This window comes from Trachymyrmex cornetzi, unplaced genomic scaffold (assembly GCF_001594075.2).
Source record: "Trachymyrmex cornetzi isolate Tcor2-1 unplaced genomic scaffold, Tcor1.1 scaffold122, whole genome shotgun sequence".
NCBI lineage: Eukaryota > Metazoa > Arthropoda > Insecta > Hymenoptera > Formicidae > Trachymyrmex > Trachymyrmex cornetzi.
Window position 1 is genome coordinate 122107 of NW_017295784.1, and position 21151 is coordinate 143257.

General features: G+C 31.7%; 5 protein-coding genes across 7 annotated transcripts; 3 read left to right on the forward strand and 2 right to left on the reverse strand.

Annotated features, from left to right (window-relative positions):
• Positions 1–93: 93 nt before the first annotated feature.
• Positions 94–5394, reverse strand: SMC2 (structural maintenance of chromosomes 2). Its single transcript, XM_018518654.1, has 8 exons — positions 5176–5394; positions 4171–4593; positions 3821–4099; positions 2676–3449; positions 2020–2607; positions 1090–1711; positions 761–1014; positions 94–519 (listed from the first exon to the last, which is right to left on the reverse strand). The coding sequence occupies exons 1-8, from the start codon at positions 5341–5343 to the stop codon at positions 94–96; spliced, it is 3534 nt and encodes a 1177-aa protein (XP_018374156.1). The 5' UTR covers positions 5344–5394.
• A 1011-nt stretch (positions 5395–6405) lies between these two features.
• Positions 6406–10434, forward strand: LOC108769214 (uncharacterized). 2 transcript variants are annotated; one of them, XM_018520085.1, is made up of 7 exons: positions 6406–6762; positions 7291–7467; positions 7636–8020; positions 8168–8361; positions 8467–8763; positions 8873–9001; positions 9104–10434. In XM_018520085.1, exons 1-7 carry the CDS (start codon positions 6571–6573, stop codon positions 9176–9178), a joined length of 1449 nt encoding a protein of 482 aa, XP_018375587.1. In that variant the 5' UTR covers positions 6406–6570; the 3' UTR covers positions 9179–10434. The 2 variants fall into 2 exon arrangements, with proteins under 2 accessions (XP_018375587.1, XP_018375580.1); XM_018520078.1 differs by having other exon boundaries at positions 6407–6762; positions 8467–8802.
• Positions 10435–11327: 893 nt separating this feature from the next.
• On the forward strand, positions 11328–13435 carry LOC108769228 (uncharacterized). Of its 2 annotated transcripts, XM_018520094.1 has the most exons (4): positions 11328–11656; positions 11837–12164; positions 12444–12632; positions 12763–13006. In XM_018520094.1, the coding sequence occupies exons 2-4, from the start codon at positions 11883–11885 to the stop codon at positions 12997–12999; spliced, it is 708 nt and encodes a 235-aa protein (XP_018375596.1). In that variant the 5' UTR covers positions 11328–11656; positions 11837–11882; the 3' UTR covers positions 13000–13006. The 2 variants fall into 2 exon arrangements, with proteins under 2 accessions (XP_018375596.1, XP_018375603.1); XM_018520101.1 differs by having other exon boundaries at positions 11428–12164; positions 12817–13435.
• A 2636-nt stretch (positions 13436–16071) lies between these two features.
• On the forward strand, positions 16072–19199 carry Rbsn-5 (Rabenosyn-5). The gene is made up of 7 exons (XM_018520068.1): positions 16072–16520; positions 16643–16765; positions 16954–17094; positions 17195–17356; positions 17691–18042; positions 18212–18605; positions 18887–19199. Exons 1-7 carry the CDS (start codon positions 16385–16387, stop codon positions 19112–19114), a joined length of 1536 nt encoding a protein of 511 aa, XP_018375570.1. The 5' UTR covers positions 16072–16384; the 3' UTR covers positions 19115–19199.
• A 382-nt stretch (positions 19200–19581) lies between these two features.
• Positions 19582–20571, reverse strand: RpS15 (ribosomal protein S15). The gene is made up of 3 exons (XM_018520116.1): positions 20481–20571; positions 20205–20290; positions 19582–19976 (listed from the first exon to the last, which is right to left on the reverse strand). Exons 1-3 carry the CDS (start codon positions 20487–20489, stop codon positions 19628–19630), a joined length of 444 nt encoding a protein of 147 aa, XP_018375618.1. The 5' UTR covers positions 20490–20571; the 3' UTR covers positions 19582–19627.
• Positions 20572–21151: the final 580 nt, after the last annotated feature.

Genomic DNA, 21151 nt, shown 5'->3' on the forward strand with positions numbered 1-21151 from the left:
ATGAACAAAACGATATAAAAATAGTTTCACTTAAATACAATAATTATAAACAATAATATTAGCACTGAGTTTGTTAAAATTTATTATGTATAATTATTTAAATCTTACTTTTTCACTTCTACTTATTGTTGACATACCATCAATAAATCTAGTTGTAAATAAAACATTGGCATTGTTGAACATACCATTCTTTAAAGATACAATAATAAATTGTGAATGTTTAAAATGTCTCTTTAACATTACACCTATATTTTCTGTATGTGAAAGATCTAGGGCAGCATCTACTTCGTCCAAGATGTAAAGCGGTGCAGGTTTATAAAGAAGCATAGCTAAGACTAATGACAAAGCAACTAGGGATCTTTGACCACCAGATAATTCTCCTAATGACTCTTTCCAGACACCCGAAAATCCAACTTTCACTTCTAAACCGTCTGTTATTGTTTCATTCTGTGGTGGTTGTATTTTAGCCTCGGCTCCCGGTAATAAAGTACTAAATATAGAACCAAAATCCTTGTTTACCTAATGAAATACAAAATTTATTATATTTTGAACATTGTGAATTTATATATTGCAGTTGTAATATTTTTATTTAAGTATAAATAAATTTGTTTATATAACACATTAGATTAAAATATTATAATTTAAATATATAATTTTCCATATAAAATAAACATATATAAAACCTAGCAAGTTTAAAATATTAGATTTTTTGAATATATATGATTTGATATAATGGAACAAATTTCTCAAAGAATTATACCTGTTTCCAAGCTTTAAGCAAGGTTTGTTTCTTCTTTTCATCCAAAGTCTTAATTGTCTCAAGAATTTTATTCTTATCATTTTCGACTATTCTTTTCTTTTTTAATGTATCATTATATTGTTCTTCTTCTTTATCAAGAAGATTGATTGCTCGCGTATTTATATTACGACTTAACTTTTCACGCATTGTTTCTAAATTATGTACTTTTTGTTCCATTTCTTCTGGTTTATTAACTTCAAAATCATATATACCACCTAAAAATAATATGACGTATATTATATATGTATACCAATATAAGTTAATTAAACAATATTTGTCTCTGTAAATACCTTTTTTTCCAAAATAAGATTTCTCTTGTTCAATCCATTCGTATTTCCTTGTGAGTTCCAAAACTTTCTGCCTACATTCTGCTGCACCTTTTTTGATATCATTAATTTCGTGATTTAATTTTTTTATATCCAATTCTAGATTTTTATTTTGTTTAATAATATCTTCTTTTCTTCCTATTAACCTTTGTAAATTTTTGTTTTGTTGATTAATAATGTCTTTCTGCTTCTTAATATTATCTTGCAATTCTGTGACTTTACTTTTGGTTTCTTGCAATTGCTGCTGAAGAGTTTCTCCTTTTTCTTCAAACACATTGTTTTTCTCATTTACTTGAAGCAATTGTTCATCACCATTTTCAATACTTTTCTTTAACTCCTTTATTTCTAATTCAAGTGTCTCTGACTCTTGTTCTCTCTTTTGCCATTCTTTGCGACTTTGTTCCGATTTTTTCTTTAAGATATTTAATTGGTTCTCAGCTTCCTTTAATTGTTTCTCACGGATATTCACTGCATCCTTTAACTGAATTTCTATGTCCTTGGCACGTTTTGTGCTTTCCTTTTCTAAATTTTTTGCTGCAGTCATTCGTTCTGTAAGCTCTTCAATAGCTGCATTCAGAGAAGCCACCTGAACATAAATATAAACATATATGTACATCCCAGCAAACATTCTAACGTTATTTGTCATCATTTTGATGTTATTTTCATATTGAAGAGTCATCATTTTGATGTCAAAATAATAATAAATAACGTCAGCTTATTTGGAATTGTACAAATGGAAAAAAAAACAGCTTAGAGCTAGGCATTTAATTTATCTACATAAAGTAAAAATTTTTTGCTTATTTTCTATATTTACATAATTATTAATGCATATGTATGTGTATATGTATATATATGTACATATAAAATGTTTACAGATTACATGTATGTGTGTACCTCTTCTTTGATTTTATGATAACTTGTTTGTTGCAATCTCTGTTGTATCATACTGATTTCATAAGTTAATAGATCGTATTTTTGTTTCAACGATGCATATTTTTCTGCAGTTTTTGCAACATTTGATAAAGCACTTTCTACGTCTCTTAAGAGTGTTTTTTTGTGGTTTAGTTCATTTTTAATTGCTTTCATTTCTTCCAGTTTTAATAAAACTGATCCAGCTTTTGCTGGGGCACCGCCAGATAATGTACCAACTGGATCAAAAAGATCACCCTCCAAAGTAACGCACTTTTTCATAATTCTTTCATGGAAAGCTATTTTCTTGGCAGTTTCCATATCTTTACACACAAATATTTGACCAAATATCCAGGTCATTGCTGGCCTAACTTCATTCGGAAAATCTATAAGAGACAAAGCGGGTTGAACATTCTCTTTTCCAACTAATTTTTCTGCCCAATTAATCACCGATTGTTCCATAAATTTACCAGCCACTCGATTGAGTGGAATAAACGTAACTCGTTGTTGTAATTGTCCATATTGGAGAAGCTTTTTGCTTGTTTTTTCAGTGTCAACTACTACATTATAAAGCTGAAATATAATTATATGAAATAAAGATTATTCTTAAAAAAATATACAAATTTTGAAAAATGTTATACCTTTCCACCTGCAGCAACTTCCAAGGCATACGCAGCCTTTTTATCCTTTAAATTAATTAAGTTACATGCAATACCTTTTACAGATTTTGTATTGAAATTAGGTTCAGGATTCTGATACTGGAACCTCGTTCGAGGATGTCTCATCTCAAATTGATCTAGTTTTTCATGAAACGGTTTCATTTCTTCAATCAATTTAGTTTTTTGATTTATTAAATCTTCGGAATAACCATCTTTATAATTCAATTTTTGTAATTCATTCTCCAAGAGCTTTAATTCTTTTTCTTTCTTTTCCAAGTCCACATGATATTTTTTATATTCATTCTCAGTATTATGCATGTCTTTTTGTTTTTTATTCAACTGTTGCCTGTTGTGATTTAGTGTCATCTCACATTGTTTAAGTTCGGTTTGTGCTTGCGTTGCACTTTGCTTAGCATTTATTAATTGTTGTTCTAAGGTTGCATTTTCACCATCTTCACTTTCCAATAGACCTGCACTGATCTTCTGATACTTTTCTTGTGCCTCTAATACTGCTTCGGTATCTTTTTGGCACATTTCTTTCAAATTCTGAAAAACTCCTCCAACTTTCTCCAACTCTTGTTCTTTTAAAATAAGCGCATTTTTATCATCTGTTATATTAGTCTTTATGTGCCCCATTGTTTTTTTCACAGCTTTAATATTTTCCTTATTACTGTTTACTTCAGCTGATAATTTGCATTGCTTTTTCTCTTGTTCCTGTAGGTCCTTTTCTAAAGCTTCCAACATAGTGCCTTTTTCCTGTGTTAAAAAATTATTAAAAGTTAATGACAATGTATTTTTGTATACTATGTATTTAACATTATTCATGCTAAATTTAATACTATTATTGGAGATTACATTATTATATATATAAATATTAATACAAATAAAAATTTAATATAACTAAAATCATACACAACATATATTAATAAAGTTCTAGACTAGACGTATCTTTTCAGTCTTAAGAATTATATTGTAGGAATATATTTTTTTTATTGTAGATATTATATATGTTTGTATACTTATACAATATGAACATTAAAAAATTGTTTATATATAATAATTTAGCTCGCAAGCTAAATTTTGTATGTTGTAATACAGTCAAAAACAACAAATACAAAAAACCATACCATTTCCTTTTTCTTTATTAATTCATCATATTTGACTTCTAGGTCCTTGATTTCTTCCTCGCCAGCAGCTATGTCTTCTAACTTTGAATCTATTTTGTTTTGTACAATCTTAACGTTTTCTTCCATTTTTTGACTATTATTGGAAGTAGTAACATACTTCCACGCAAGATGAATTCGTTTGCAGTGTTCAAGTTCTCTCTCTATTCCCTGAAATTCTACATATCTTGTTCTCTCTTCTTTTAACTTGTTCAACTTTGGACCTATTTCTTCTCTTAAAATCTAAAAAATATATAACAAATAAATACGAGACTGAAGATATCAGTTTGTCAAATGGTATATCAACAACATACAGCATTAATTTCTTTTAATTTACTATCCTTTTTTTCTATTGTAATTAGCGCAGATTGTTTCTTTTTTTCATACATTTTTGTTCCTGCTGCTTCTTCGAGCATAGACAGAATTTCTAATGGCTTCATATTCAACACTTTTGTTATTCTACCTTGCATAATTAAAAAGTGTGGATTATTCACATTTAATTGAACAGAACAGAACAAATCCTGTACACGTTTATTTGGTGCATTTGTCCCATTGATCATGTACTTATTTTTACCACCGATCACTACTTGTCTTGTAATCACAATTTCTTCATGTTGTTCATAACCCATAGGAGATATCTCAGTGTTACGATTATCAAAAGTTATTGTAACACTAGCTTTCTTTATTCCTGCTTGGCCTGATTTGTAGACTAAATCTTGCAAAGAAGTAGCACGTACCTATATTAAATTAAAACAATATTGTTAGTAATATAATTTAGTGAATAAATCATTCACAATTTAACAACTATCACTATCATGTATAAATTAAATAGGAATAACTTTAGTTTAAAATTAAATAAAGAATAACAGTTCAAATTAAATAAATTAAATAATATAATATAGAGCTATAAATCACTTAGGTTATTATGTGAGTAAAACTATTTTTATCAACAATCTAAATTTTGTACAGATGTTTCGATCATTATTGGGTCATTTTCAATGTTAAATAATAAATTAAAAAATGTTACCAGTAACTACACAAGATGTTCACAAATTAAAATACAAAAAGCAATGACCTATATTATATTATTTAATTTTAGTTTAATTATTTAACATATATATACAAATATTGATAAATAATACACAAAAAAGTCTGTCATGTATCATAATAAAATTGATTTTAAATATTTATGATTTAAATATTATTTTTAAAAACAATATTACATTACAAGAGAATGAGGCTATGTTCGAACATCGTGCAATGCTACGATAAATATCTCACAAAGAATAAAATAAATGTATGCAACAAATGAAATTTACCTGGCCAAGATTCGTAATGCCTAAAACAAAGCATATAGCATCCAAAATGTTTGATTTTCCACTACCGTTAAATCCTGTTATGGCGTTGAATTCCTTATCAAAACCATTTATTTCGATTCTTTTGCCGTAGGATTTAAATCCTTCTAATACAATCGATTTAATATACATGTTTAGTTAATAATAAAATATTATGTTACGATATATTGGAATCGTTTCAATATCAACACACAACGGTCCCTCGGCTCGAAGTCCGAAGATTCAAACACTTCAAACCAGTGATGCACATCTGGCGGATCTGGCCATCAAACTAGAGTCCCATACATATATAAAGAGACCCGACATCGAGCCCCCATCACCAAATCAGATTCCTACCATCATGGTGGAAATATATAAGGTGAAGCAATCTAATGGATGCGCAGTAGAAAAGTGCATATTCGAATATATTTGATTGGCTATTCCAGTATAACCTGCGCTATTATACGTAGGAAACAAAGACAAGAGAATGGACTGCGCGATCCGTATCTAGGTAATATATCAAATGTGGTCGACAATAATGAGAGAGAAGAATCGTGAGAGACGGCCAATCTCCCTCTCATTCTCTCTCCCATTACACCATTGAATGGAAAGAGATAGAAATGGCCGTCTGCCACGGTCCCTCTCTCTCATCCCTATCGACCATTTTCACACACGGATCGCGCACTCTCTATGCGGGTGGCACCCAGTTGGACACGGCTCAATTGGACACGAGCCACTCACAGCGCTTGAGACTACAAAGCTCCTAAGCACCGGTCGTTGTGATTGGTGGTGTCCAATCGAGCCGTGGTCAATCGGGATCACCCCTTAATTTTTATGACCGCAACGCACACTCTTGCATAACGCATAATACATAGTGCATAATGGAATCAACCAATTGAAATTCTTCTTTTTTATGGAATGAGAGGAAAGGAAAGCTTCTGATTAGTTAATTCGCTTATGCACTATGCGTTATGAGTTATGCAAAAGCTTGTGTCTGGGCTTTTAGTGTCAAAACGTTAAAATCACGTGAACATAATTGACGCTTGATATTCGTTAATTTTTATCACGTTTCCTGTTTCGACATAAATAAAATGAGCGCCGAACGGGTCGAACGTCAGCATTGGTCAGCATGAAAAGGCACCTTTAAAATTTCATTGTAGACGCCGCTTTACAGCTGCAAAGCTGCTAATGTCCGCAATGTGCGTGACTGGTCAATGCCAATGAAGTGATACCTTCTGTTCATACCACTAGTGACACTTGACATCGATGTATGTGTATGATTGCTATAAAAAAAGATTAACGTCCTGTATTTTTGAAATTCATTTGTTCCAATTGTCCATCTTGAAAAAAACGGTGGAAAGAAGATAAAACGGCAACAGCATGACTGACGCTAGCCAATGTAAAGTCAATCAGAGTTACCGTTTTAAATGGAACAATTATCAAAATCATTTGTCTAACGTCGTGCGGCAGCTCTTGGAGGAGGATTCAATGGTGGATGTCACTCTATCCGCAGATGGTCAACGTATTCATGCGCATCGCATTGTATTATGCGCGTGTAGTATTTTGTTTCAAGTAAATAATTTCAATTCAACGACATTTTTAGTCCTGTTCTTTTTGGCTGAACTTTGCACCAGTGCATGTTTCTTCTTGCTCTTCTTTCTTCTTGAAGAGAAAAGGGTAGAATGATGAATTGGTGAAAAAGTTCAGTTAAAAAGAACAAGCCTTTTGTTATATATACAAAATAATTCTACAAGGCTCGGAAAATCTTGCAATTAAGTGACTGAAAATATAATTGTACATATAGTGTGTTAGTAGTAGCAACAGTAACTACTGTCCTTGCTGAAATAATATTCTCTTGAAAATTTGTTTTGAATTTCTTATGTTATTTTGTTATTGTTGTGATATTATTTTGTATGAGAACTGTATTGAAAGAAATGTAACACAATAATGTTTTATTCTTTGTAACGTTTATACATAAAATAACTACAATTTTCATAATATTATGAAGTGTATTATATATATTGATAAATTTATTATTAATCATTATATAACCATTTGTATCACAATAATTATGAGATTAATATTATATGTAATTCATAGGAAGTGCTAAGTCAAGTGACAGAAGATTATCCAACGATTATTCTAAGCGATATATCTCCTCAGGATATTAAATCGATTATCGAATTCGTATATCATGGAGAAATTTGTGTTCCTGTTGAAAATATCACCAGCTTACTTGAAGCTGCACGGTCGTTAAAAATAAATGGTCTTATTAACGTTAGTATCAAATTAATTCGTATCAACTTAATTCGATTTTTTATTACAATTAATAGTATCAACTTAATTCGATTTTTTATTACAATTTATCAAGTTTTTTTTTAATTTGTTGTAGAATTTTATATTTAACAGTTCGGAATTTATAATCATATTTTATGTTTTCAACAGATAGATGGAGTTTATGAAAACGAAATTGTTAAAGGAAAAAAAGATCAAGCAATGGAAGAAATTGTGTCAAGGGTAGAGGAAATTCAGGACAATGCTGAACCTTTGGAGAATGAAACTCATGAACCAAGCACCGCTGAAAATTGTATTTCAAATAAAAAGAAGAAACGACGTCGTGATACTGGAAAGAGAGAATACAGTGATGATATGTTAGCGTCTGCAATTAATGATTTGAAATTAGGACAAACTTTAATAGAAGCTGCTACTAAGCACAATATACCACGCTCAACGTTGTATATGCGGGCGAAAGCATTAGGCATACATTTAAATGCATCAAGAAATGGATATCCTGCAGAATGCATGAATGCAGCTATAAACGCCGTGATCAGTTAGTATTATTCTTATACTTAATTTATTCTTTCTTTAGAATGTAATTCTGTTTATTTTTACATTAGATTATTCTAGTATGCAATATATGTCTGCAATTATTTAATAATTATATTTAGACTATTTAATTATGCTAACTTTATTGTAGATGGTTCGAGTTTGCAGCATGCATCAGAAATATTCAGAATACCTAAAACTGTATTATGGAGACGTATACAAAAGGAGGGCTATCAGATCTTACGTCGTCAAATGAAAAGATCGTATGCTTTAGATACGAAAGAGGCCGCTGTTAAAGCTTTAGAAAGAGGAGAAAATTTGACAAAAGTTGCTCTGGAGTTTAAAGTAATTTTTATTACTGCAATTTTGTTTATTGCTTTTGAATTTATGTTGTAAACAGATTTAACAGATTGTTAATCGAATGTAACCTAAGATGTCAATGATGTTTAGATACCAAAGACTACATTGTTTAGAGAAAAGGCACGATTAGTAAATCAAGGTAAATTACCGTTATCGTTTTGGAAGAAGCGCAAACCTGAGAATGAGGAATCAAAGAAGTCGCGATTAGAAGAGGCTGTAGCGGCTTGCAAAGGTGGCAGAATGTCGCAGGCTGCAGCGTCCATGATGTATCACATTCCAAAAACTACGATATGGCGAAGACTTCAACAAGATGGGAAAAAAGCGGAAAAATCATCGAATGTGAAAAAGGAACGACTAACTGGTACACCAGTACTACATGACTCTCAGGTGAAAATACAAGACACGTCCAATTTCAGTTATTGCGAGGTAATACACTTGAATTATCAAGTCCCTTCAATATAATTTTATTGCTAATGAATTTGTGATATGCATATAGGTTGGATCAGAAATACCTATAACTTATATAGACGAGGATAGTATACCTCAGGATTCCGTCATAATCCTAACAACGGAAGAAATGGATGAATTAAACTTGGAAGGAGGTAGACAAATTATTGTGAATTCGGTACGTCACATACGAATAATTTGTATTAATTTTTACGAATTTAAATAGCGGATTGATTAATTTTGCCTTCATTTCTACAATCCAATCTTTATTTTTCTTCAGGAGTCCGGACAGGAATATATTCCATGTACGATAAGTATCGAGAATAATTCCAACTATTCCGAGACTGAGAGTTAGCGTCAGAAATTTAAGTAATGAAAAGCTAATTGATAAATTAGGGATGAGCGATATAGAAAAAAATGTTGATATTTCGTATCATAATATATTGTAAATAGAAATATTGATATATCAAAATGTAGAATTGATAATTTGCAACATTGCTGATATCGATATGGATCTGATATTTTTAAGCGATGTGCACCAATACGTAACGATGCACAAAAAATCGATCTTTTGCATTGAAAGTCCGATATTCCTGTTCAAATGTCGATATATTTCTGTTGAAATGTATGTGTTTATGACCTACAGGTGTATCAAGTTGGAGTTAGGGTAAGAGATTTCAGTATTTCAGGTGCTGAAAATTCCGGGTACGGTGCGCATGTTCTTTTTTTCGCGATTCACTTTTTGCCTTCGCCTTTCGTTTTTTTGTTTGTCACAATTACCACAAAATAAAGAGTTGTTGTAAAACAGTCGTGTCTCCTTATTGTGCGTTAGAAGAGAAAGTACTAAAGGCACGCCTTCAAGATGTGTCTAATATTCTAAATAATTTTAATATCGAAATTCAATATAAAAATTGGGAAAATATATCGATATTTGAAATGTTGGCGCTGTATCGCCTATCTCTATAATGAACCCTTAACTACAGCAATGATTATTGCTATATCGAATCATTTGAATTTGAAAAATTTAGATGGTTGTGTGATCTGTACACTCACCATATGTACACCTAAGTTTTCAAGCATTTTTATTTAACCTACAATTTAATATTGTATTGTACCAATCGACATGTACATTCACCGATTAAAAGGTTGCAACAAATTTTTTTCTATGCAGTTTGCGACATTCTGCTATCTTTGCAAGCCACTACAGCCGCTTCTAATCGCGATTTCTTTGATTCCTCATTCTCAGGTTTGCGCTTCTTCCAAAACAATAACGATAATTTACCTTGATTTACTAGTCGTTTGCCTTTTCTCTAAACAATTAGCTTTCATACTTACTGATCCATAAGTAAGAACCAATCGCTCAGTGAGTAGATTGTATTCCGAAAACCATAGAAAAAAAAATTGTTGCAGCCTTTTAGTTAGTCGGTGAGTGTACATGTCGATACAATATTAAATTGTAGGTAAAAAAGACGCTTGAGAATTTAGGTAGTTTTTATTGGCCATAATTGAGGGTTGTATAGATATTAAGAATATGATAGAGGGGTATGTAGACATTATGTAATATCTTTAAGTTAAAGCTAATTGTAGCACGATTGTATAATTGAGAGGATGGGCGGAATAAAGGCACAATTCTACTTAGGCCTTTTTTCAGGCAATTAGCTTTTTCATGTATTATTGATCGTAATAGAAAAGTATTGTAACATGTAATTTCTTAAAGACATTACATAAATACATTTGATATTGTACCCATTTGTGTATAGTAAAAAAGTAGCAAATTATCTTAGTTTTTATTAATATCAAGACTTTGTAATTAGGTCTTTATTCCGCCCATTCCCTCAATTATTTTATTTATGATATCTTAACAAAGTGTATTATACAAATATTATATTGTATTTACTTATATCAAGTGTGTAAAATATATTGTAACTGTCACATACACATTCAATAAAATTTTTTTATAAAGTTTGATTAAATAGAGCGCCAGATATTTAAAATTTGCTTTTTAAATTTATGATAATTTTTAATTTATGAAATTACTTATCTAAAATAATGTCTCAATAGGAAAATTGCTTTAAAAATTTAATTTGAATAAGCAATTCAACAAAATACAAAATGCAATATTTTTATTTGTTAATTTGTAATAACGATAGTATTATTCTAAGCAATTAAAGCATAATTATCTTTTGAAGAATTATTGTGAAAAGATACATTTTTATGTTATATGTTAAATTTTGTTTTATTTTATATATATATAACATTCAAAATATTAAATCAATAATGGCAAGTGATAGATAACAAATAATAAATATTTTTGAGAAAATGCACAAGTTATCTGTGTATATCAAGTTTTTATGCTTTAAGTTTGGTTTCATATGACTTAGAATTTTGCGAATCTTGCGTGCATAAATCTTGATCGATAACAATGCTGTATGATTTGATAAAACGCTCACGTGAAATCTAGATTATCTGGAATATCTAGATTATCAATCCATGTATATATCGACAATGAGAGCGATTTATTTCGTAACAATAGTTCACTAATTGTAAAATAGAGAAGGACAGAAGTGCGATAAATAAACAAAACTTAGAGAAGGTTAAGACAGAAAGCAAAAGAGAATAAGAAAAGAAAAAAAAGGATAATGTTGCACTCCTAAAACTTTAAAAGGACGTTTGAGTAATTGGAGTGTGCATTGCGCAAGTCACACGCATCCGACACGTCGGTGTGCGCGTGTCACGTACGTGAAATCCTTCACTCGTAGCCGCACGCGTAGTAATTGCGCGCATTAACACGACACGCGGCCGCAGCCACACCAGCGAGGTGGTGATTGTCCAGGTGAGTCCCGTTTCCCATTGTTGCACCACGCGATAAGAGAGGTGAGTGCTCTCTCTCTCTTGGAGAAGAGAGACGCGAACGCGGTGCGCACATTTCTGACCCTCGACGCAACGAAATCGTGCCGTCGGTGGTGACCTGGCGTCGCGACTCGTTCTATCAGCGATCCTTCTGGTTCAAGAGGAGGCGGCGGCTAGAGTAAAAAATCGCGTACATCTCACGAGAGGATATGCCGGACAGCGGGGCCGTCTACCAACCGACCACCGTCGGCTACACGTACGACAGCGGTGGCGACGGCAGCGGTGGTGGTGGCGGCGGCGGCGGCGCCGCCGGGCTGAGGCACGGTTTCTGGCGCATCGTATCCAGGCACAAGCTCAATTCCAGGAAATGGTTGGAGTGGACGCTGCTGTCGGTCGCACTATGCTTCTTCGTCGCCGGCCTCACGACCATGCTCGTCAACCTCGTCTCCGCAGAGGAGTCTTTGAAGACGAATGACGGTGCTGCATCGGAGGTAAAAATCTTAGTTATTGTCCGCAATATGCAAGACTTATTGTAAAATTTTGATCTTTTATTTTCTCCGACTTTTTTTTTTCCATCTGAAACATTTAAAAATCTCTCTTGTGATAATAAAGTACATAAATTTGTCTAGAAAGACTAAAAGAAAATTTTCATATCAAACTATTATTAGGCATTGTTAGTTTTTTTCTTGCTATAATTGAACCTTAAGTTTATTTTATTTCTATTGAAGGTGATTATAAACTGATATGAAATTAATATGTAATAATTATAGATAAAGCCAGAAGGATATTCAACGACGGTTCCAGATGTACAGCAACATGAAAATACAGGAAAGAGTTCTGTGGCGTTAGGTGCTGGGATAATGCTGATCGGTGTATTGCTTGGTTTTGTTTGGACATGGCTTACTTTTTTCCATCATAGCAAATCACCAAGGAACGGCATGACGAGTAGCAGTGGTCAGGTAAGCGTACAGGTTTCCACCCGAATACAATATTTTGCGTCTAATTTTATTTTACCGGAAGCCATCCGCTCTCTGGTATGTTCTGGTACATTTGTTTCTTTATCTTATGTACGCGTTGCTATGAGGAAAGATGTTGGGCGGTTTGAATCCATCGACTGACTTGCTGGTGGGTTCCACTTCGCAGTACGGGCCAGTACTCACAGAGGTGCCAAGCCAGCTGAAGATAAAGCAAGCCAACTCGCATGACATGCCGGCCATACCGCTTTCCGACCAAGAGGAGGAAATGCACACGCTAATGCAGGACCCTGCGAGCCCGCCGTCGGTTTCCGTTGGATCTAACACCATCACTAATCAAATTCCAGGTTGAGTAAAACGATTGCTCCCATGTGCGTACAAGCGCGTATATAACATGGACATAGAATTTCGTTTTATAAATTTTCTAACACGCTCCAAGAGATTTATTATCACTGCGTGACGATTTTGCAAGTCCTCTGTTTCGTTTAAAACTCGAAAGAACTGTCGTCCCTTCTGATTTTCAAGTCGTGGCGTTCAGCTCCGGTCTACAATAGGTAACCCCTTTAGCATTTTGCTCTAAGCTCTGAGCTGCGATGTTAATTTGCTCTAAGCTCTATTTAAAGCTTAGAGATTAAAACAGTGTCGGGTACACTTTTTGCCGTGAAAAAGCGTTATGATTTATAACTTAGAACAAAAAGGCTTATTACTATCTATTATAAACTGGGACTTATATTGTCATTTGACGTTGATCTTGTGATTAAAAAAATTTTATTTTATTTAAAAAAGCTGAACACTTTATAATTTATATTTAAGAAATTTTTATTTAAGTTTAGACAATTTGATAAATACAATTTGAGAGATCTCGTTTCTAGTATATTTAAGAAGTTAAGTACTTATTTTTTTCTTTCATTTTTGCTTATGCATTTCTTCATTCCGTCCACTATCATTATTAATATGTTAAGTAAGCATTGGATCCAGATAAAAAAATGCAATTATGACAATGCGTTTCATAAATTTGATAACAATCTTTACATCAGAACTACTGAATTTATTAACAATCTTTACATCAAAAGTACTGAATTTATCACACAAAATATTTTTTTTAATTTACGTTTGTAATGTTAAATAATATAAATATAATTTTCACTATACACTCTACATATACGCTTTATGCAAATTTGCATGCATCTAGGCTGAAAATCTAAATCATTTTACTTTGATTCAATATGCTCATGGTACGTATATAACATATATTTAAGTACCAAGTCTAAATTAGTAATAATAATAGCAATTATATTGACAATATACATTGTAAATTAAACACATATTGGTACGTATATCAATTAAGTCGGTAATTGTTACTGTAATTAATACACAAAACGATTATGTATATATTAATGTAATGTGTATATATATGAAACACATATAAAATGAAACGACTGCAACGTTAGAGAAGATATTTGGTTTAAAATTGTTTAAATTGTGCTTAAACAATAATAAGCCACGAGCATGCTGCAATGCACAATTTTTGTTTTCGTTTACATTTTTATTTTTAATTTGTGATATACACAATAATAAGTTTACATCGCACATGATATTATAAAGTAATCCTCTACATTGGGCATATTTGCTTTAATGGAATATCTATTTGCACATACTTTTCATGATTTTATATAATTAATTTAATTGATCTCTCACATAGATAATATAAATGTAGAGCTCATCCTGTAAGATATTTTTAACGGAATATATAACGTTAGAGGTATATATGTTCTGGGTATATATACAGCATGGTTCATATATAGCATTGTATAAAACACCGATTTAAAATAATTTTTATATGTCTGCCGTTATTTGCTAAAGCGATGTGTTTAATTTTATAATATGCGATAAGCATTTCGGAGGAACCATCAAAGGACGGCCTGTAAGTTTGAGTCTGAATTCAATGCTATTACAGATCAATCACACATATAATAGCTTCATTTTTTAACATTTATTTAAAGATTTAGTGAGATCCTTATTATGCCTGTGTTATTAATTCGTGTACTAATTTATGTAAATGTTCTGGAATGTAAGATAAATAAATAATAAAAATATTACTCACGACTTTTTTTCTCTATAAGCTTTAAAATATTAATATGTATATATTAAAGAATCTATTGTTAACCCTTGGGAGCTGACGATGGGTCTATTGGATCTATTCAATTACACATCTGTTTGTCAAAGAATGTAAATTCAGTTTTCCTTATTTAGATTATTCTTATTAAAATATACTTAATATTCATTCTTTTTTTGTATGAGTTATGCCATTTTTTGTATTTAAAAATTAATGCTTTTTAATTAATGCTTTTTAATTAATGTAAATTAAGTGTAAGTCTTATACAGACTTATGTCTGTTTTTACTAATGTAGTTTAATTTTAATTTCGGTACAACTTTTCATCTTTTTCTGATTTTAAAAATTAAAAAAAGATGAAGAGTAAGTTGAACTGAAACGTCTTGATACATTATTAGAAACGGGCATCGGTCAGTAACTGTGTTACAAATTTTGGTATCAACTCCCGGAGTGTTAAAAGCACGAGCGTATGCAAAGGGAGAGCAAGTGTTCACTCTCTAAAATTTTTGCAAGGAGAAATAATTAAATCATGAAAATCATTCTCACGACAAAAAGTTAAAGCTCTGATCAAAGTGGTCAAGCATTATTCGTACGAAAGTTCGTTAAAGATCCTTGAAGACTGGTTTTAATATAAATATTTTTATAAGTTTTGTGTGAAGATTAATTTTTTCCCTCCTCTCTGATTGAAATTCTATGCTAATAATTAAAAGTATATTCAACTACTAATGTATGTAAGATTAATTTCGGTTCAATTTACTTTTTACCTTTTTCTAATTCTAAAAATTAGAAAGATTATCAGCAAGTTAAACCGAAATTAATTTTATATTCCAGGGAAAAAATGTTATATACAATATATGGACATATTTTACATATAATTATATATAATTGTATATAAAATATGTCAATTTTTTATATAATTATATATAATTTTATGTAATTTTATATAATTTTATATAATTATATGAAACATTTTTTTCCGGGTTGATGGAACTAATAGTCTCAAAGTTTTAAGAAAAATCTTACTTTTTCTCTATAAATCAGCATCCGAATTGTAAATTAGTGTAGATATTACTTGAGAAATTATAGTTGATATATTAACGGGATTTAATTAAAGTCACTCTAGAAATTGTCATTTTAATTTTCAATAATTTTCGACTTAAGTAAAACACGCCACTTTTCTAAGAAGCCAATTCTTTCATAAAAAGTTATTGATGTTTTTCATATATTATTACTTATCTTCGATCGCTAGTATAAATATGCTTTACGGAGTAACGATATAGGAAAAGTCGGTCAAGTTTCTTTTTCTTTATCATAAGGAACATATCGCTAGTAGTAAACGATATGATAAAATCTGCATCGGTAAAACATATTGTTTCGAAAGAAAAAGATGCCGCGTAAAAAGCGTCATTGTTCGATATCTTGAGAACGATAAACCCAAAAGACACCTCGGTTACAAAAGGTTAACGCGTTTGACATTTCTATCAGCTGTCGCGCTCAATATGGCTGCCCGCGCAAGTCGCGTTTTCTTCCGCAGCACTGGAGAGACGCCTACATTAGGACGAACGTGGTGAACGCGATCGAGGTGCACTAAATTGCAAGTCGCATGAGTATTTCGGCTTCGCAATGGCGGGTAACGATGTAGTACTGGAGGGATTTATATGCCCTATATGCATGACCGATTTTAAGGCACCCAGTCATTTAACGAAGCACTTCGAGGAAGTTCACAATGATGATCCGGAGATCCTAAGATCTCTGAAAGGTATGCACGATTCTTTTGCAATTTATTTGTCAAGAAAAAACTCATAGAATCCTACTTCTAGTTTATTAAGCTTGTAAAATGTGTACAGAACAAATGTTATAATATATTGGATTTTACTCTAGATTTGTTTGGCAAAGCCAAGAAAAAGATTTTGAAGCAGGACGATATACCGGAAACATTTCCAAGCGCAATACAGCAAGACAAGAGACGGAGTCCTGAAATTAATTGGGGACCACAAGAAATAGGTAATGCAGTGATACTGATGAGTCAAAGTCTGTCTTTGACAAGAAATAATTTTTTTCATTAAAGTTTCTAAATAATCAAATGTAGATTTTTAGTTTCCTAAAATCAGTATTTAGAAATAAATGTACCTCTAAATGCATAATTAAATTTTATGTGATGTACATTTATTAATTTCTAAAAACTATTCCAGGTGCAATTACATCTCATACGAGATATTTTAAGGATATAAGAAATGCTCGATTAGAAAGATACGCATATGAAACAAATAAACTTCTTATAAGGTTAGATAAATTATTAAATAACTTACCATCGGATCCTGTCGATAGAAAAGGTGAGAAAACATATAAATTACTTATCCACTGATATATGTCATGATATCTACTTATATTTTATATACAATTAGTGCTTAATGTAAATACAAATTTTTACAGTTCATGAACGCTCAATTGTTCCGTGGATTGATGAAAAAGATGTGAAATTGTGTCCTAATTGTGCTAAGAGTTTTCATTTGGCAAGACGAAAACATCATTGTAGATTATGTGGGGCAGTCATGTGCCATAATTGTACGGTATTTTTGTCCCTGATCGATGCACGTATGTAAAACATTTAATATTATTTCGAGTGCTTTTCAGTTACGGATAATATAGAGTTATAGAGTAAAGAGAATTATTTCATTTTTGTTTAACGTTAGCAAATATGGATGTAATGATTCACTGGCTACTTTCCTTTTAGGAAACAGTCAACACAAATGTCATTCTATCCTTCTTGGTATAAATAATAGAACGACGCTTATGTCAAATGTATTTCTTAAAAAGGAAAGCAGCCTATTGTGTCACTTATGTCTTTTGCTGAAAAGTATTTCTAATTTACGAAATAATTTGTATACATTCTGAAAATTATGCTTAACAAAACAAATTTTTTTAATAGGAAAGATGACTAGTCCCGTATCGATACAAGATGATTCTGCTTTGTCTCCTATATCAGAACGAACATTTCCCGAAAGAATAGCACGTGCAGGCATAGGTCTTTCAAAATTAGCACGATCACCTTCCAATGGTAGTTTAAATAGCGTTTTATCATTGGTCAATGATTCAACTGGTAGCGAACAGCACTTTAGAGTCTGTACTCATTGCATAAATTTGCTCGATGCAAGAGAAATGCAGAAAGCGAAGCAATTCGATAAACCAATTGTTTGTGAATTTTATGAAAAAATGAAGGAGTACATGAGCGAAGCGTCGCAGCATTTAGCAATGTACAACAAAATGTGGGAATCGCTAAAGTATGTGAACTTCCATTATATTTAAGACAACGTCAATCCATCCATATCATATAATATATTGCATTAAAAAAATTATAATATACAGAGTGACTTCCTTGGTGTGCAAGTTATCAATTATAAAATTAGTATTGGAAGAACTTATATTAGAATGCTCTTAAAACTATTTTAGAGAAGGCGAGACTACATATGGTTTAGAGGACGCACACTCATTACGAGTCAAATTGGCAAAATTGGGGGAAAACATAGATGCCACCAGCAAAAGAATTCTAGTCCTTGGCGTGAAGAAAGATGCAACGGATTCGCAGGAGGCATTGGGACAAGAATTGAGACTATACCAGATGGTTAGAACATCAGCAATGATATTTTTGAAAGAAGAGTTATTAACTCTGCAACCCTTGCCCTCGGTAGAGGAATATGCAGTTTTACAAGAAGAACGCCAGAAAAGGATAGAAGCCCGAATAGCATACGAGTGGCAGTTGGAGGAAGAACGAGAGAAACCAAAGGAACAACGCAAGAAAGATACATGGAATTTGGACAGTAGTCCATCTTTGAAAACCAGTCAGGTATATTAACAAATTAGAGCAGATAATTAAGGACAGGAATTTTCCAAAGTATAATCACATTTAATATCAAAGTTATAAAAAGCTAAATATTCAATCTATTCTTTTTTATAGCTCTTATATATAGCTTTTTTCATATATATTATTTTAATTAATGTGAAGATTTTTCAAAATATTTCTCTTTTAAAAAATGATTGAATAATCTAAGATTTAGATTTTATTATCGGATTATTGATATGGCTATCTGATGACTCACATTTCATCATAAGTTTTCAAATTTTTAGGCACAAGTAATGGTGACTCAATCTCAAGGCTGGGGTCCATCTCATATTACACCTATCATGTCTTCATCTATGGATCCAATAATCGAACAAATGAGTAATCTTCGCGCGTACATTAAACAGGCCCGTGCTGATTGCAAGTACGATGAGGTTGCAACGTTAGAAAACAATCTCCGAGAACTTCAAAGTGCCTACTTTGCTATGAAACAAAGTAATAGCAATGACGGATAGACATTAAAACAGCACATTTATTACTTTAGCATGTAAAATGTTGAATTCTTCTATATATTGTATATATATATATATATATACACATACACACACATATATATATATATATGTATATATACATACACATATAATTATTACTATTAATTTGCAAAATATTTAATAAATTCTCTTGAATCAAAATCTTAAAATGCATATTCTACAGTGGATAAATACACAAGAATATAATCCACAAGATATTTCAATATAAAGATTCCTTAATAGTTTTTATATTCATTAATATCACTTATACTCACTTTTTCTATTTATTCACAAATTAATTAATGGTGTCTTAGTGTCTCAACTACATATTTTTAATTGTTCTTAAAATATATTTTGTAAAAATATATATCAAATTTTTTTTATAACACTACAAATTAATTTATGTAAATATTTGTAAAAAATACGAGAAAATTGACTCATTGTAAGGATTCCATTTTTTTGATAATTTATTGGTACAAGATAGACAAATACATTTTATTTGAGTGGAATAAATCGTGAAGAATGAGTAGCACCAATACCAGGTCTACCGTGTTTAACAGGTTTGTATGTAACAGAAAATTCTCCAAGATAATGGCCGATCATTTCTGGTTTGATTTCAACTTGGTTAAAAGTTTTACCATTGTATACACCAACAATCGAGCCAACCATTTCTGGAACAATAATCATGTTACGCAAATGCGTCTTTACAATCTCAGGTTTTTCGTTAGGTGGCGTTTCCTTCTTTGCCTTGCGTAGCTTCTTGACAAGAGCCATAGACTTTCTTTTCAAGCCATGAGAAAAGCGTCTACGTGCTCTAGCATGCATCAAATCCATCAGCTGTTCACTGGAAAAAATTATTGGTTGATGAAGTTCCTCGTTCGTGTTAACAAATATTCCATTTATTTTGAATTAAAAAAATATATATTATAAAAAAGAACTGTTTATGTACAATTATATAAGTATTGTTCAATTTTAAGATTATTAGAAGCGATCTACGAGCGTAGATTATAATTCTTCGTAAGGTTAAGTAATTGTTATATAGGTTAGATTGCATTCAGAAAATCAATATTACTTTGGCATATCCAGGAGTTGATCAAGATCGACCCCTCGGAAGGTGAACTTCCTAAAGGTCCTCTTCTTTTTTTGAGTTTCATCTGCCTGTGAAGAACAAAAAAAAATAATTTAATATTTAGATGTGACAGCATGACAACCAAATATATGGGTACATCAATATTATTCTAACGATATACTTTGACAATTAAGTAAAATGTATGATTCATGCAAATACACTTTGCATAATGGATGTGTGAGGATTTTGTGGATTTAATATTAAATTTCGAAAACTCACCTCTGCCATTTTCGCGATTCTTTGAAAAGACTTGCGTCAAAGAACGATAGGATACAAGAGAAAAGAACACGTTTTTCTAGCGGCAATTTTCATGCGCATGCGTGATCACGTGACCATTCTAGATAAATTATATCATCGATGAGATACATTAAAGACTGTCAACTCACAACAAATTATTGTAATTATCACCAGGGTTCATGGTGAAAAGGATAACATGGTATATGAAATTGGACAGTATCTCTTTCTAAATTTCTGCCCTCTCCGTCTATGGACTGTTAAGGTATATCCACACAAACTTGCATAGCCGCATAAACGTATGCATAAAGAAAATTATCCAATCACATTTTATGTACGAATTTAAAAGAGAACTGCAATTGGATAATTTTCTTTATGCATATGTTTATGCAGCTATGCAAGTTGTGTGGATATACCCTTAAGCGGGGAGCACAGACTCTTGCATAACGCATAACACGTAATGCATAAGAATATGTACCAATCGAAGTTCTCCGTTTCTTTTCCTTCCATGTAATAGAGAACTCTGGTTGGTTCAATTTCTTATGCCTTATGTGTTATGCGTTAGTCCGGATCTACAATAGGTGTTTTATGCCTTATGCCGTAAGAAACTGACCAATTACAGTCGAATCCGAGAAGAATAAGCGACTGTGATTCGC